Source organism: Protomyctophum bolini, assembly GCF_963924005.1.
Source record: "Protomyctophum bolini genome assembly, chromosome: 7".
Classification (NCBI taxonomy): domain Eukaryota; kingdom Metazoa; phylum Chordata; class Actinopteri; order Myctophiformes; family Myctophidae; genus Protomyctophum; species Protomyctophum bolini.
The window spans coordinates 31,042,720-31,059,028 of record NC_137868.1 but is presented as its reverse complement, the minus strand read 5'-3'; the positions used below and the strand labels follow the sequence as shown (position 1 = coordinate 31,059,028).

Sequence of the window (16,309 nt, the reverse complement as noted above, 5' to 3'; positions counted from 1 at the left end):
TGCTCAGTCCATTTGTCCAACCAACACTTTTGGTCTATCTAAAATGACGTGACGTGACGTGACGTGACGTGACGTGACGTGACGTGACGTGGTACATCTAATTAATATTTCCCTTTCTCTGCTCTTTCATTGCTGACGAGTAGAGAGACTTGCAGAAGGCCCCGCCACTGAGTAGACCGGCTCACTTCCGTGTTTACATGGTTCTCTTCGTCTCTAAACAGACATTTAATGCCAAAAGCCAAAAGCATGTGAGCATGTGTGTACTAGTCTAGTGCACACAATTCATTTCAATTATTCAATTCAAAGGAGCTTTATTGGCATGAGAAAACATACAGTACGTTACTACGTTGACATACGGTTACACAGCCCCCCCAATTAGTCCCTGGCTACTAATCTCGGGGGGCTTCGGAAATCTGTATTCTTAGTTCTTACACCTGCAACTGATAGTTTGTTTTTGGCTAGTTAGTTAGTAAGCTAGTTTTCATTTTTGTTTTCAGAATTTGCATTTCCTCCGAGTCCGCACAGCAGACAGCTTTTCTGTGGCGTCGATACAGAATATAATGATATGCATGCTCCACTCCACTACATCTCCCCCACAACGGATAACCACGCCTACTTTAGATGTTTCTTCTCATATCTGAATTCTGATCAAATAAATTCCGAGGGAGGGTGTCCTGACCCTTTAATGGGATTTCACTTGAAAGAAGGACTTGCACTATAGTGGGATATGGGCAGAGAGGAAATTGTAATGGGGGTTTCATTGCCCCTTACGAGCATTCCTTTCAATGATGATTCTCTATTAAGAAAGATGTGTTCATTCATGTTCATATTGGGTCTGGGGACAACCAAGGCGGTCCAAATGGACCTGTTTGCGTCTGTAACTCTGAGAGTGTACAATGGACTTGTCCATTTGGTTCCATTTGTAGACTCTCAGAGTTACAGTCTTACAGTGGATATTGGATCCCAGAGATAAAAGAGAAAAATAGAAAAGGAAAAAGGTATTAAATGGGGATCCATGGCATAATGCTATCAACTGAGGGTCCTTGAATGAAAAGGGTTGATCATATATTGTGATGATGATTATTTTCATCACACAAAGTAAGTATTTTGCTATTATCAGCCATCGCTCTTTAACTGTGGAATATTCCTCCATCCCTGGATGATTTACTGGGCAAGTTCCCATCAATGATTAACAAAGGTGAGCCATGAAGGTCATGTGACACTGACACAGTTTGAAAGGTGCCATTGGAATATAATTGCCCCTTATCACATAGAGAACACAGAGAAGAAGAATGATTCATAAGGATGTATAATCACAGGATATAAAAAGTAAAACTCGTTATTGAGGCGTATGAACATTCCCATATTAAATATTAAGGCTTATGGATCAATGGTAGAAGGAAGAATAAAAAAAGATAATGAATTTATAAAAGGGCGGGGGAGTGGGGGGGTGTCCTGAACTTCATTTGAACGTCCCACTGAGCCTAATGAGGGATACATCCTTTTTCCCCTGGAGCCAAAGTCCTGTCTCCGTGGGAACAGGCTGATAGCAGGTAGACTTTGCCCCGAAGGGGAACCAACACTACAGGAAGCGCGGCCCGGCAGATTCCTGGACATCACGGATGCACCAGAGGTAAGTGAATTACAATTGTTATTAATTGAAACACAGGGACAAAACCTGGATCGACTACTAGCTGAACTCATTTTGAAGACTTGTGAAATGTTATCTCTCATGTGATGAGTCCATCTGCAGTGCTGTTCAAGGAAAAGGTGCCTTCAAGTATACAATATGTCAAGCGCTCCTGGTCTTAAAATTTTAATACATTTGAATAATATGTTTTACCCAGTTCTGAACATCATACGTTTTTATTGTATACGTATGTGGTACAGTGTAAACATCACTGATCGGTAGATATGTTTTCCTCTGCTAATATGCATAGTGAGTGACAAATGAAAGGCATTCAACAGCTCTTGCTAATGCTATAATTTCTGTCATACAGTTTACATGGCAATGCAATGACACATGCTTTAGGCTTCCCTGTCAGTGTAGTCACGGGCAGTTACTGTTTATGTGACATTTACTGGCATTTTATCTTCCTCAAATCGACTTTTTAATTGCCAAAAGCAATTTTGTTAGTCTACTGTACCTGACCATAGATTATCATTCCTCACCTCTCCTTCTTGATGATAATTAAATTTCCTCAGACTAATAAAGTGTATTTTTATGACCATAAAACAGCAATGTAGCTTCCAATGGGCGTCAAGGCTACGTCAAGGCCATAAATGAAAGGAAAAAACCTGCACTCTCTGTTAAATATCTGAAATAACGTATTTAATGCAGCATACAAACTGACACGATTCATCTGTCATCCATGTAGGAATTTGTAGGCCTTAACATTTTAACAAGAATAATAACTGAATATTTTTGAATTAATCACACTTTCTTTTCTACCTTGTTCTGGTTGCAAATCGATGACCATAATGCAGGGTTATTATCTTTCTCCTTATTAAGATGTATCTTATCACTAAACTAACACACATACTGTACTCACATCTGTACTGTGTCAGCTCTTCTATATATATTTCTAATTTATGAAACATTCCACTTGAACTCCAGGTAGAATGGACAAAACTAATAGCAGCAGTGACCATGGGCCTCGTCCCCCACCTTATAATGCCCAGGATTATGGTCCCCAGGGCCCTTATCCAGTGCCAAGTTACCAGGTTAGTAGTTCTGGTTCAACATATTAATCAAGCTTCTGATGTAGTTTAAACTAATCTTTCAGCGAAAAACAATTTACAACTATTTCAAACTGAATGCAGTCAAGAGTCAGTACTGGATGGGTGCTCAGGTGGGGCAGTGGTAATCCCTAAAGTGCCCACCACCACGGAGGCTGTGGGTTCGAATCCACCGTGGTGCAACCGCCTTTGTCGGGCGTCACAATTGGCCCTTGTTCGGGGGAGGGTGATATTGGTCATTGCATGTAGGCTACTCCTATGAGGTGGGGCGGCACCATCTATGGAGAGTTAGCTGTGCGTTAGCATAAGGAAGTTTCCACATCCTCCCAGTGGTACCTCCTCACTAGCAGGTGAGTCAGTAGGATACAACAGCAGTGACAAGACAGTGTGTGGGGAGGAATTAATTAGCATAAATACTAAATTGGCTCTTATCATCATGACGTAACATGTCGATTTGCTCGGCCACATTTGACGTACTTTCTCCATTCATTGTCAATGGGAATTTAATGTTTGTGTAGGACAAAAATCACAAAAAGGTCAGTGATGGAGACCGTATTTTCGTGCTGTAACCTAATTTTAGTTTTCTAATCCAACTCTGAAAATCAACCTTGTTTATCTTTGACGAGGTTGGGAAGGGGAACATCTCCGTCATCTCTCCCGTTGGTCCCTATGATAACATGACTCATCCAGGGGGCCGTACAGCAGGAGACGGTCTCCACTTTACTGAAGCCCCACCAGTCGACTATGAAGACTTTGGAATATCCGAGGATGAAAACTGCTTCAGTGATGGTGGTGTAAGGAGAGGTGAGAAAGGAGAGATCCCCGCTCTGGGAATAGGGAGTGTGAGAAAGAGGAAGGGAGATGGATGGAGACAGCGGCAATCCACGCATGCATGTCTTTTTGACTGTGAGTTTGCATATGTGCTCGCGTCTGTTCGTTCTGCTACAGCTTGACATGAATAATTTCTATTTACTCCCTCATTTGCTTTTGAAATTGTTTTCTTGAAATTGATTTGAAATTGAAAGTTGGTTGGCTCTGTGCTGCATCCTGCCCTCCTCTTCACCTCCCACACAGCACACTTCATTTACAAGAGGACCATTAATTCAATGAAAATAGACACTCTCAAATGCTGTGTGGCATAAACAACGGAGTCTGTTGCCTCCATAATGCTGTGTCTCTGTCTGGCTTCTTGTATGTGTTCTTACTTTTTCTGTTTCATCTGCCCGAGTCACCCCCCCCCCCTTATCTGTCTATCTATCTAACAGCTTTCATAAGGAAGGTCTATCTAACCTTGATGATGCAGCTTCTGGTGACTGTTGGGATTATCTGTGCCTTTCTCTATTGGTGAGTCATCATTGCACAGGGGAAGAAAATAAACCACATTACATGATTCCAGTCAGTATGAACTTCATCTTGCCTAGCCTCAGTCTAGCCTGTACCCAATGTATACAGCACCAATTCAACATCACATTTCCACAAGGCAGGACGTTCTGTATAAACTGCTCTCTCAGTCAGATCACCCCAATACGAGTAACGGGCATGTTTCCCTACCTCGGCTGTAGAGGATGAATGACCATTGCTTCCCTAATATGCTTTCACTCTGCAGTACTTTGAAAGCTTTATGGGTTCAGTATAATGTATGTGGTCGAAAGCAAGTCCTGTAAATTGTACATGGCTCCCAGGTGCACAATGCACTGTCCTCTGTTAATATTTAATAATAATAAATAAATAAAACATTGCAACAGTTCTATTTCTATACTATAAATGCTGCTTCTATAAAACCGTATCCCTCTCACAATCTCTTCCCTTCACTGATTTGCAGGGAACCCCTCAGGGAATTTGCATGGTCCAGCTCCTGGTTCACCTCTGTCATGATGTAAGCAATCACAACAAATCAACACATCTAGTTATACTGTTCAGTATGATCTCTCTCTCTCTCTCTCGCACACGCACACACACACACACACACACACACACGCACACGCGCACACACGCACACACGCGCACACGCGCACACACACACACACACACACACACACACACACACACACACACACACACACACACACACACACACACACACGCACACACTTTCAACCACACATCAGTAAATTATCCAAATGAAAACATCATCCTTTGAAACCCACGGGGAACACCTTGGACTGCCTCTGTGTTCTTATTTCTGTCTGCAGTAGCCGCTAGTATACAGTATACAGTATACATAAATAATGCACTCTAGAAATAAAAGATTTGAGCAGTGTTTCTTCACTTTACACCCTCTTTATTTCCTATTTACGAGGCACTCTATATTCTCTGTGAAACAGGGTGTTTGTGTTGGTACTCATCTTGGCCATGTCCTGCTGTGACAACCTCCGACGTCGAGTCCCCTTCAATTTCATTGCCCTGGGCTTGTTTGTGAGTACCAGCCAGCACCAGCCAGGCATCAAATGAAACCCCACCACACCTGCTCTACTTCACTGCGTTCCTAGGTTCTTTTGAAATGCATTTGTTTTCTGTGGTATTGTCCCTTTTCTCTGTCCAATCTATCTCTATCTGTTGGTCTTCCAGACTGTCGTTGAGGGCCTGATGCTTGGATCTGTGGCAGTGTGAGTATGTAGAATGCCTCCTTGGACAAACCCATTACTTTGATACAGATGAACAAACACAGAAAACAACAAAGCCAAGATGGCCCGTATATGGCTGTGATAGTTTTCCCATGAAACGCATGGAACTATTAAATATGATTAACCCATTCTGACCGGGCACCCATTTTGGTGTTTAGCATCATGTTATGCTTTAGCTATTGAAAAATAGCAGATCTACAAGCTCATATCGCGCCACCGAGTGGCGCGATACGAGCTTGTAGGTCTGCTATTTTTGAAAAATTCGAAGAACGACTGACATTTTTAGAATCTGATCTCAGGTCAGAATGGGTTCATCAGACCAGTGTGTGTCCAGTGGAAACCTCGTACGAATCTGATCTCAGGTCAGAATGGGTTAAAGCTATATCGCTTTTACAACGCTCTTTCCTGGTGTAGATATTATGATGATTATGATGTAGATATTACGTCTTTGTGTTGCGTTCGCACTTAAAAGCTAAGCTTGTACGGGTTCCCAATACTAATAAAGACAAAATATATTTCATTGTAAACCTCAAATGAATATTCACTGAGAACAGAAGTAGGAGCACTGTCAGAAAACCACAGTAAAACACATTTGCAACTTCATAAACACCAAACATTGCGGTGTAATTATTTATAGAGAGAGTCTGATTTGTGCCTAGGGAACAGAATCAGAATATAGCCTAATAACTCATCCCAATTAGCATATTTTTGGCATATTGAAGTAACAGAACCTTTCAGTGAACCTTTCAAGAACACAACGCATTACACAATTCAGCAAGTCTCTGGCACACTATCACTATCATCATGAGCAGAATTGTGCTTTTCCTTTTGGGGTAACATTACAGCAGTACTCTATATTACATGTGTCATTCTACATGGTGACTATAGGTACTGTAAGCATGCCACTTTTGGATTCCATTGGCAGTATATGTGTTTATCTATCTGTGCAGATTCTTTGAAGCTGAGGCTGTTATGTGGGCTGTGGGGGCCACTGCACTGGTGTCCTTCAGTCTAACAGTGTTTGCTATGCAGTCAAAAGTAAGTTATCTCACATAATATATTAGTTAGTTTAAATGCAAGACAATCCAGGGTTGCTTTTATTTATGTACACTAAATAAATAAATTCATAAATAAATAATTGGTTAATTTGCTATGCATTATGTCATACAAGTGTTACATACAAGTGTTTTGGGGTGTACCTACTCTCTGAAGTTTTGTCATTCATTCATTGCTCACAATTTATTCTATTAAATTCAATACAACAAGGCAACTGACTTATTCAAACGCTTAAGCACCGAATATGTGTTCTCCCTTGAACTGTCGTCTGGAAGGATATGTACTGAACTGCAGTGCGAGTATGCCCTCTATGATAGAGCACTCTGCAGAGCTGCACAGTATACTGTAGCTGCAATGCAGAGGACCTTGTGTGCCCTCGCCTTTCTGACAATGACGAGTTCTAATGAGAGACATTCGGTTTACATTTTCTGTTTTAGCTGCTCGTCCTATTCAATCACTTTTTGTCCCTCCCCCCAGGTGGACTTCACTGCAGCCTACGGATGTCTTTGGGTGTTTTCCTGGACCCTCATGTCCTTTGCATTGCTTTGTGGAATCATGCGATCCCAGGTAAATCTATCCACTTTTGATGGGGTTTATTTCTGGGAGAATGCCCTATGTTGAGGTTGTAGCAATACACTACAGTATATCGTCGTCGTCAGGTGGATACCTTAGCTTAGACACACAAAAAAGTAATTTGGCATACTAGTATACAGTAGTAAGTGATTTGAACAGAGCCCAGTCTTCTTGCACAATATACAAAATTACTCCATGATAATTCAGTTAGTTGACTTGACTGACATTATTCCCCAAATGTATTATTATATTCAGAGCTTTGGCGATCCATTTCTTTCAATGAATACGGTATTAAATAGTTCTAATGTAAGATCATGCCTAGCTAGTTGATCAAAATCCACATATTGTTTTTATACTATACTGATATAAACCTAGAGGTATGCACAGTTGATCAAACAAATTATAATAATAACTTCAATGGTAGCATACAGCATCTAGGAAACAATGCCCAGAACCAAAGGTCTTGAGACAAGCTTTCAATCAGTCTTGTCCTTCTACTCTAATTAGTTATGTACAACAATGTGGTAATTAATCCTTTACTCATTTACCTTTGAACGTGTCATTAAACCATAAGTCTGATACTGAGTTAGATATCTAATTTATCATTGGTTCTCAACGTTCTCAAACTTTGGAAAACAGTCATAGCCAAATGGAATGGTAATCTGATCACTTGACCCCAGAAATAAATTGTACCGATTTGTGTGAATGTTGGACAATATCTGTAGGAGTAGTTGCAAAAAGTGGGTTTTGAAGAAAATGCAAAATGGCAGAATGTAATGTGGTGCATGCATCATGATCAAAGGAATCCAGGGGGAAAATAATATGTTGATTGTAAGACCTACGGTTCAAGAGTTATCACAGTTGATCACATGACATGACGAGATAAGGTGTACCAATTTGAGTGAAGTTTGGACAAAATCGGTATAGAAGTAGTAGAAAGAACTGAGTAACAGACAAAATGGCATTAATATTGTTAGGTGCAAACGGGTTTGGCCTATTTTGGGAGTTCTGTAATAAATATTTTGATTGTATGACCTACCACCATGAGGCTGATTGTATGACCTACCACCATGAGGCTAATTTGAAAAAATGTAGGGTGGTATTTCTTCCTTGGCCTAGTGGGCCCCCCCAATCTCTTCATCAGCGTCACATTTCACCACCAATTTAGCACTATTGAAGCAGCCCCCGAACAGTATTTTGTCGCAGATACTTAATTACTCAGATTACAATAATGAAGTTTCTCTTTTTGGCCATGGCGGTTGAGGCTCCCTCCTGTCCTCTCCCTGGAGACCTGTGCTCCAAGGAGCACACTTTTCTAGTTTTTATGTTAATCTTCTTTCCATTTTCCTTAGTTAAATTACTAACAGAAGAAACCCTAACTAACCCTTTGTTTTGTGTCTCCATCTCTTTCAACAGTATCTTTACATTACATATGCCTGCCTTGGAACCTTGTTATTCTCCCTGGTAAGTAAACTATAAAATCTACACAGAATCCCTTTCCACACGATCAAGATAAAACATTACTATTTCAATAGAACAATATCATACAGAGAGGTATACTGCCAGAGTGCCAGTTGAGCTGTGGTGCCCTTTAATTTCAATTATGCACTGAACAGCAGCGGTCTACATTTTCATATCCACAGTAGCTCTCTCTGTGGCATCAACAGAAAATGTGGTGACCCGTTCATTCAGCTGGTGGAACAAACTAGGACTACAAAGTACACACACACACACACACACACACACACACACACACACACACACACTGCGCGCACACACACACACACACACACACACACACTGCGCGCGCACACACACACACACACACACACACACACACACACACACACACACACACAGCTGAACAGGCTGTCAACAAGCAATTCACAGCCGGCATGTTTCTTTGAACTGATTGTCAGCATACCATCTCTTCTCTCTCTTTATCTCTTACACACAACATACTGTACATACTGTACCCCACCCACTGTTCTTATGAATTGCCCATGTTTGGGTCATACACTTGACCTTGACCTTATAGATGGGTTTCTTGTTTACAAACATTGAGACTGCACAAGCAGGTGCCGGTTTCATCGAATCAATATTAATAATAATAAATGAATAATGAATAGCGCTTTTTATGTGCTTACTCAAAGCGCTTTAGCGCTTACGATGATCCATTCATTCATACATTGGGAGGTGAAGTGGCGAACAGTCAACACCAGCTTCCTCACTTCCCACATTCACATACCAATGATGGGCATTGGCGGCAACCACTGGAGGCAACGCGGGGTTCAGTGTCTTGCCCAAGGACACTTCGACATGTAGACAGGAGGAGACACACCCTAGTAGTAGTGAGACGGATATATACTTCAGCCTGCCAACAGTATTGCACGCCGAAAACAGCTTTGAGAATCGCTATTGTTGTTTACACACAAGTTGACAACACAAACCAAGCGAGAGATCACAGTAAACTAAAGAGAAAACAGCATCTGAAAGTTTGATGGGGTGCATTTTTACACGTCAGTGCTGTCTATTACAGTGCATCTAATGAACGATCTGTTTCTTTTGCCCCCAACCTGCGGGCGCATACAGGTACTTAACAGTGTGACGTTGTCTGGAAAATAGTACATTTATAGTCTATAGTAAATCTTATCCCTTGGACAAGTGTTCTTTGTGTCATTTGTTACGATGTCACACGTGCACGCAGTGGAAATATCTGTTATATCTATATCTGTTTTCAGTGGTGCCCAACCTTTTTTGTTCCATGTACCTCTTGAGCCGTTTTGACATGCCAATTGTACCCTCACTCATGTGTTGATGATTCTCCTGAATTTGTTATCCGATAATATTAATGGACATATCATCGACAGGACAGGGCAGTGTTGTTTGATAATGGAATTGTCTTTGGTGTATTGGATGCTTTCTTATCAATCAAGTGTCATCCAAACCATGACTGCAGTGAGAATGAAAGCAACAGCAACTGTTGAGCCATTTATCCATGTTTTTGCACTTGGGTGGTATTGGTTTTGAAACGCATGATCATGACCTCTTCCCATTATGCAATAGGTGAAACCTGCTGAAAACTAGTCACACACACAAACACACTCCAGCATCTTGAGATTACTTGGGATATTTTCTTATAATTTGGGAAATACATTTTAATCTCCAACCATGTACGGTTGTACAAGCTGCTAAAGTACCCCCAGGGCCTGGGTACTTGTAGAGCTATCCCTACCCCACTGTGTGAAGTCTAACTCTCTCTCTCTCTCTCTACTCTCTAGTACTTGGTGATGGATACTCAGCTTATTCTAGGAGGGAAACACAAAAAGTACTCAATCTCTGCTGAGGAGTACATATTTGCTGCTCTCAACCTGTATCTGGACGTGGTCTCACTGTTTCTTCTCCTGCTGCAGCTCATTGGCCTCTGTCGCTGAAAGGATACGTCTTGTTTTGCACATGCTGCTTATCACTTTCTACTTGAATCACGTTGCTTCCCAATTTAGGGCAAATTCATACTTTGTCGCCTTACTATTATTATTAATTATTATCAGTTACTTAAAAGGACATGATCGCTCAACTGAAAACAAATAGCAGCGCTTCAGACTATCACAGCAATATTGGGGACAGGGTTGGAATGTATCAAGCTTTCCAACCTATGTCCCTGTTTGCAACCGTCACACACACGTCATTTATCTGGCAATAAGCACTGATTCCGGACATTGCAGAGTACCATCGCTCCATAAAGAAAAAACATATCAAACAATGCAATGCTGTTACAAAGTGTTACTGCATATTTGTGTGTACTGTTAAACTTTAAAAATAGATTGCACATCTGTTATGTTTGTTGATATTCAACAGAGGAGCTCTATAGACTACAGAAGCTTCAGCAAATAGTAACAGTCAAATTAATCATTTGATTATTTCTGTGCATATTATTAAAATGTGGAATTTTAACTGGACATCTGAATGGGTAAATAATAAATGGTTATTTTGTTTGTTTTTTAATCACAGCACCAATAGACCACTTAAAAGTCAAATTCAACTCGTAGTTTATTGGCATCGTCACAAACATCTTTCTTTCATATAAAGAGGGAATGTATCAAGTATAGGCTATGAAAGTGCAAATAGCATTTCAAGGATTAGTTGCTTTACAATAGAAAATCTCCATGTGTTATAAAATGTGTTTTCCATTTAAAAATAAATCACCTGAACATCGGAAGTGAAATGCAAAGGAAAATATGAATGTAGATTTGTACCCATTTCATGCACAGCATACTGTTGGGGGGCTGTGTCCACAAAAGGTTTTTTTGTTATAAATGGGAGTGCCATGTTTTTGGAAACCCCAGCAGCTTGACGAGGCACTGAGCTTTAATTTTGCACTCAAGCGTTCACGTGTGCCGTTTCTGTCTGCTTGCCAAGCTCAAATATTTTCAACTTGGGCGTTTGGGTACGTTTTGAGAAGAGCGCCTTTGTGATTTCAGCCAGGAAAAAAACGCCCCGGTGGCCCCTTAGAGAAAAACGACAAAATATTTTTGTTAGCCGACTCCACCACTTAACAAACCAGTTTACATAACTTAACTCCAACAAACCTAGATCCACTAAAGCCTGATTTATACTTTGTTGTATGACGGTGCTGAATATAGCTGATCTACAAGTTTGCCATGCATTTTGAGGTTGTAGATCTGCTACTATCATATAACAAAGTATTAATTAAGCATAACCGTATGGCACTCACAGCTTCACAATTTCAAAGACACATTTCAACAGTCAACAACACTGTACATTAGAATTACTAGTGTTCATGATGAGAAATGAAAACACTACAGTACAGTCAGGTATCAGCCCGGGGAGGAAATTAAATCAATAATTGAAACTTACAAACATTGATCTTACTTACGTATGCCACATACTTTGTAGACAATGAATCAGTACAATGAATCAATAGTTTTCTATATCCTTATTCTGAACATTAAGGAAATAACTAATTTATATGGCGTCTTTCTTCAGTTTTAACGCCTTCAGCTAAGATAAGCTTGTACACATAAATACCCACAAGTTTTAGTTTCTAAAGTACATACGAACCAATTGTACTGTATACAAATTACCAATGTGAAGAAGCCCTACTCCACAATGAGAAAGAAATACAACTATTTTATATGTTTCAGAATGTGGTGGATTAACCAACTGCTACCCACAATACAGGTACAATTTGCGTTCTATATTAATACCTTTTGAAGACAGAACAAAATCTCAAAGACACTCCGGCTACGAATATTGTTGGGAAACTAAAATGTTTAAATGTCACATTTGGACATTGGTTAGCTTGATGTTAGAGAAATAATCTTAGGTTAAGGTGTTTTTTTTTGTATACACCAAATAATTACATTTTAAATAAGCACAAGATAAAAGTAGCAATAATTTAAAAAAGTGATTGACATAAAGGCACTGTGATTAATTGTGTAGAAAACCATCTACGCAAGGGTTCTCAATGTTTTTTGAGGAACAGTACACGCATACAGTACATATTTTCTACAAGTATGATACGGCACTGCAGTCCCATTGATTTGCGGGGTCCTACAGTGGCTTAATCATAAGGAGTTTACAGGGACTGAACAAAGTAGGCTTCATTAATTAGTTTGCAGGGTTCAATGTGATCACCTGATTAGATATTTTACTGGCCTTTCCCAGGTGCGGTCATAACTAAATGAATACTTCAAAATCAGCTAGACAGCTACAATGTAATCCAGAGTATGCCGTTACATGGTGATTAAACTGTTCATCTACGACCCTGATGTGACTACAGCCACTTGGCTGCATTTATTGTTTCTGAAGCTCATAGACCGTACAGCATTCTGGAAATTGAGGCCTTGACATGGATAAAGTCTATTTCAGCAGATTTCCATAGAAGAATCCCCGCTCATTCTTGATTGTGTGTGTACACTACAGTATACATTACTGTTAAGCACACGGCACCTACTGTGTCTAACGGTATACATTTTATTAAACTGTGGTGAGATTTGACAAAAATCTCTCACCTTTAATCTAAAAATGGCATTTTTCTGTTTGAGGCAATTACATTTTAGTTGGGTCAACTATTGGGATTGTAGCAAGCAGGCACAATTTGCTTTAGAGAATCCTTGGTAATAGCAAACTACGCTTTTGCTATTCAGTGTTTGGCACCTATAATGTAGACAGAGATGGACAGGAGTGAAAGAATGTCTCAGACTGCACAGTACATATCTTACATTAGAATAAAAGTCCACTGGGTACAGCTGAAAAGAAAAGAAAAACACCCTCAAACCTGACCTCACACAGTAGGCTTTTAACTCCAGTGGAAGAAAAAAAGAAATATAAAACACAAACCTGCATATGCAATGCATGAGGCTAAATCTTCTACATATCTTATCTTACTTTCTAATCTATTACAGATTTAGAAAAAGCAACTTGCACATTTTAATCCGCACACTATTTGTATCAATTTGAATGTCTCAATCTCTTTCAGTGCCCCATTTTCCAGGAATGCAATCTCTAAGCCATCAGTCCCCCAGCAGGGTGGTGGATAAGATAGTAAATGCAGGAAACTGATCTGATTACAACTGTACTGGCTAGATCTCTGCACTACTGCTACACCACTAGCCACGTTTATCTACCGTTCCCTAACCTCACGTCACCAGGCTTTCTGCAGTAGCTATGGAAAGCCTGGGTTCTATTTACTGTTCAGTGCTCGTATATGCTCTAGAGTCCACCTACTGTATCCAATCATTTCCATCCATCCACCCACCCACACACACACACATTATGCAGAGACACAGGCCATTTCCCTGTCCGCTCTAGACTGGATATGCAAACTGCAACAGGAATTGATCCTAGTCCAACCATTAACCAGCCTTACTACCTACCTTTTAGCCTGTGAGAAAACTCATTTTCAATTTCCACATACATTCCAGCAGAGTGCTCAAGGAATATGTTGAATCTATACATAATCCTTAACTTTTTCGCTGCCGCTAGGGTAATGCCACCCGTCCACTCTAACTCTACGATCCTAGTTTCCTTTCCGGGTTATTCAAGGAGGTGAGTGCTTTTGTTATGAGCACAGTGATCAGTCGCGTTAGCGCAGACCCCTTAGCTATCATTACAACCAGTTACATGTGCTCATCGAAGATACAAACTCACAAATGATTTACAATCGTCGGATGCGCAACGGCTCACCATGGACAGCGCTCGAACCTTTGCAGCGCTTTGAAAATCCTGTTATAACGGAGGCTCAATGGAGCCGGATTAAAAATCCCATAGCTGGTGGGGACGGAGGATCTCCATACTAACCGGAGCAATGCTAAAAGGTAAACTGACGGTCGCTGCTTTCATATATGATGTATACAGTTGCCTACGAACGTAGTTAGCCCCAGTAGGTAACGAGAGCCTATCTACGTTTATAAACGTAGATAGCAGCGAAAAAGTTAAGTCTGCTTTGCATTCCAGAGTGGTTTTGCCCTTCACAAAGTGTTCCCCCTGTCCCCAGTCAACCAATCACATCACACCAAGTGCACTTGGTCCTCCCACTCAGAGGAGCTGCTGCTGGGCAGCTGGTCGGACATTGTGTCACATGTAGGGGTGTCGACACGGTTGCAGACCTTCGCACTGCCCCGCTCAGTATCCTTGCCACCTGCATCCATGGTGGCCATGTACGATAGTGACACGGTGTCAAAACCTACCAGATCCAACTGTGTGGGCCTCGTAGCAACAGCAGCAAGCTCCTTCTCATCCAGATCAGTCAGTCTCTGAGGACAGAAAGAAATGTCCACCATGCCTTCCTGAGGATTCGGGATTTCCAAAAGCACATCGACCCCTTTCTCCTCCTCCTCCTCCTCCTCCTCTGGGTAGCCTCCTTCAACACCTGCCCTGGCTGGGTGGTGTGTGCCCGGGTCTGCGTCTGTGTCGGTTTCAGAGGAGATGGCAGGGACCAGCGTGATGCCTTGGGGGTTCATGTCGTGGAACCACGCCATGATGTTACCCAGCAGATTGGCGTTTGTTGCCGACACAGAGGATGAGGAAGGGTCCTGGCTGCCACATGTGGTGGAGTCCAACGTATCACTGGAGGAGGAGAAGAGACCCGTTGATGAGCCGCCGCCACCCGGAGCCGACGGCATTGCCACAGAACCGCCGAAGGGCCGGTGGCGATTGTCGCAGTACTGAGAGAGGACAGAGGTGGGAAAACCTGCCGAAGCAGAGTATGGGCTGGGAATGTTGATGTTGCCCAGTCTTGCCAGGTTATCTCCCAGCTCCAACAGCTCGCTGCTGCTCAGAGATGCTCTGTGAAGGACCGCCACACTAGGGTTGCTCTGTTCTAACCTAGAGGGCAGAGATGTGCCGATAGCGCCGAGTGATACTTCATTGGCTAGGAAGTCGTGGTTGGTCCCATCCCCCGTCATCCTAGACTCCTGGAGTGACAGCTGAATGGCCAATAGAATGTTGGGATCGTCGTCCTCCAAAGAACCGAGACCCTAGTAACACACAAATGTACAACAAATAAATTGTTATTTTATTTGACAATAAGAAATCTTATATTTGCAAACTAACTATAGTGCTATTATGTTAGAACAGAAACAACTACTTGAAGGTTAAAATAAAAATAAATAAAGATAAGACATGGGCCCCGGTCTCTGCAAAGGACTTGCCTATCCATTAGTGTTGTCTGAGTTTTAATGGTCTTCATTTAATTTAGCAGTTTCAGTTCACAACAGTCCCTCAATAGCACCTCATCTCCATCAACATCCGAGAATAGACTGGGGTTACAGTAACTTATTATTTTCACCCTTTCACTCTTGACTTTAGTACACATAGCTAAATGTAACTGCAAACCAGATCAGAAGTCTGCTACTTCACAGCCGGACACGGAAACATATTGTTGCTGTCGGGTGGAAACCTTGTATGTCCTATAGTCTTTCCGTTTCTCTTTTGTAAAGCAGGGTGGTGCACAACCGATGCCCACATTCAGAATACTGTTCAGAATTCAATAGGAAACTCACAGCCAAAATCTTTCGCAGCAACTTTTGCAGCAAATGAAATTTGCTGAATTCCCATTCCCATTCCCAGTGTTTCCTCTATAATAGTACATGCTTGGCATATTGCCAGACCAACAACCCTAACCCAACAAATCATTAATGCAAAATAGCAGACACAAATCATTTGGGAATCGATCATTTTCACTTGGGTGTTTGTGTGGCTCTGTTCCAACTCAGTGTACAAATTCCATTTGTGCGCGGGAACAGAGCCCTTCAACTGTGCTGTTTTCCCAACATACAGTAACTACACCTGCC

The 16,309-nt window shown here is 41.4% G+C and overlaps 3 protein-coding genes across 9 annotated transcripts in view; 2 read left to right on the top strand and 1 right to left on the bottom strand.

Annotated features, from left to right (window-relative positions):
- cmc1 (C-x(9)-C motif containing 1) overlaps positions 1-16,309 on the top strand; it is a 307,618-nt gene that overhangs the window by 216,944 nt on the left and 74,365 nt on the right. The gene's annotated exons all lie outside the window — the stretch shown is intronic.
- On the top strand, positions 2,623-10,426 carry LOC308318648 (protein lifeguard 1; the record flags this gene model as incomplete). Its single annotated transcript, XM_080768273.1, has 10 exons — positions 2,623-2,724; positions 3,366-3,543; positions 4,005-4,083; positions 4,562-4,615; positions 5,064-5,154; positions 5,308-5,345; positions 6,314-6,401; positions 6,897-6,986; positions 8,409-8,456; positions 10,274-10,426. The coding sequence occupies 10 exons, from the start codon at positions 2,623-2,625 to the stop codon at positions 10,424-10,426; spliced, it is 921 nt and encodes a 306-aa protein (XP_080624399.1).
- Positions 11,031-16,309, bottom strand: part of LOC308318235 (ankyrin repeat and IBR domain-containing protein 1-like) — a 51,147-nt gene continuing 45,868 nt past the window's right edge. For all 6 annotated transcript variants that reach the window (XM_080767697.1, XM_080767699.1, XM_080767696.1 and 3 more), the window contains one exon: positions 11,031-15,493. In XM_080767697.1, the coding sequence (XP_080623823.1) occupies positions 14,525-15,493 (969 nt within the window). In that variant the 3' untranslated portion in view covers positions 11,031-14,524. The remainder of the gene's footprint in view (positions 15,494-16,309) is intronic.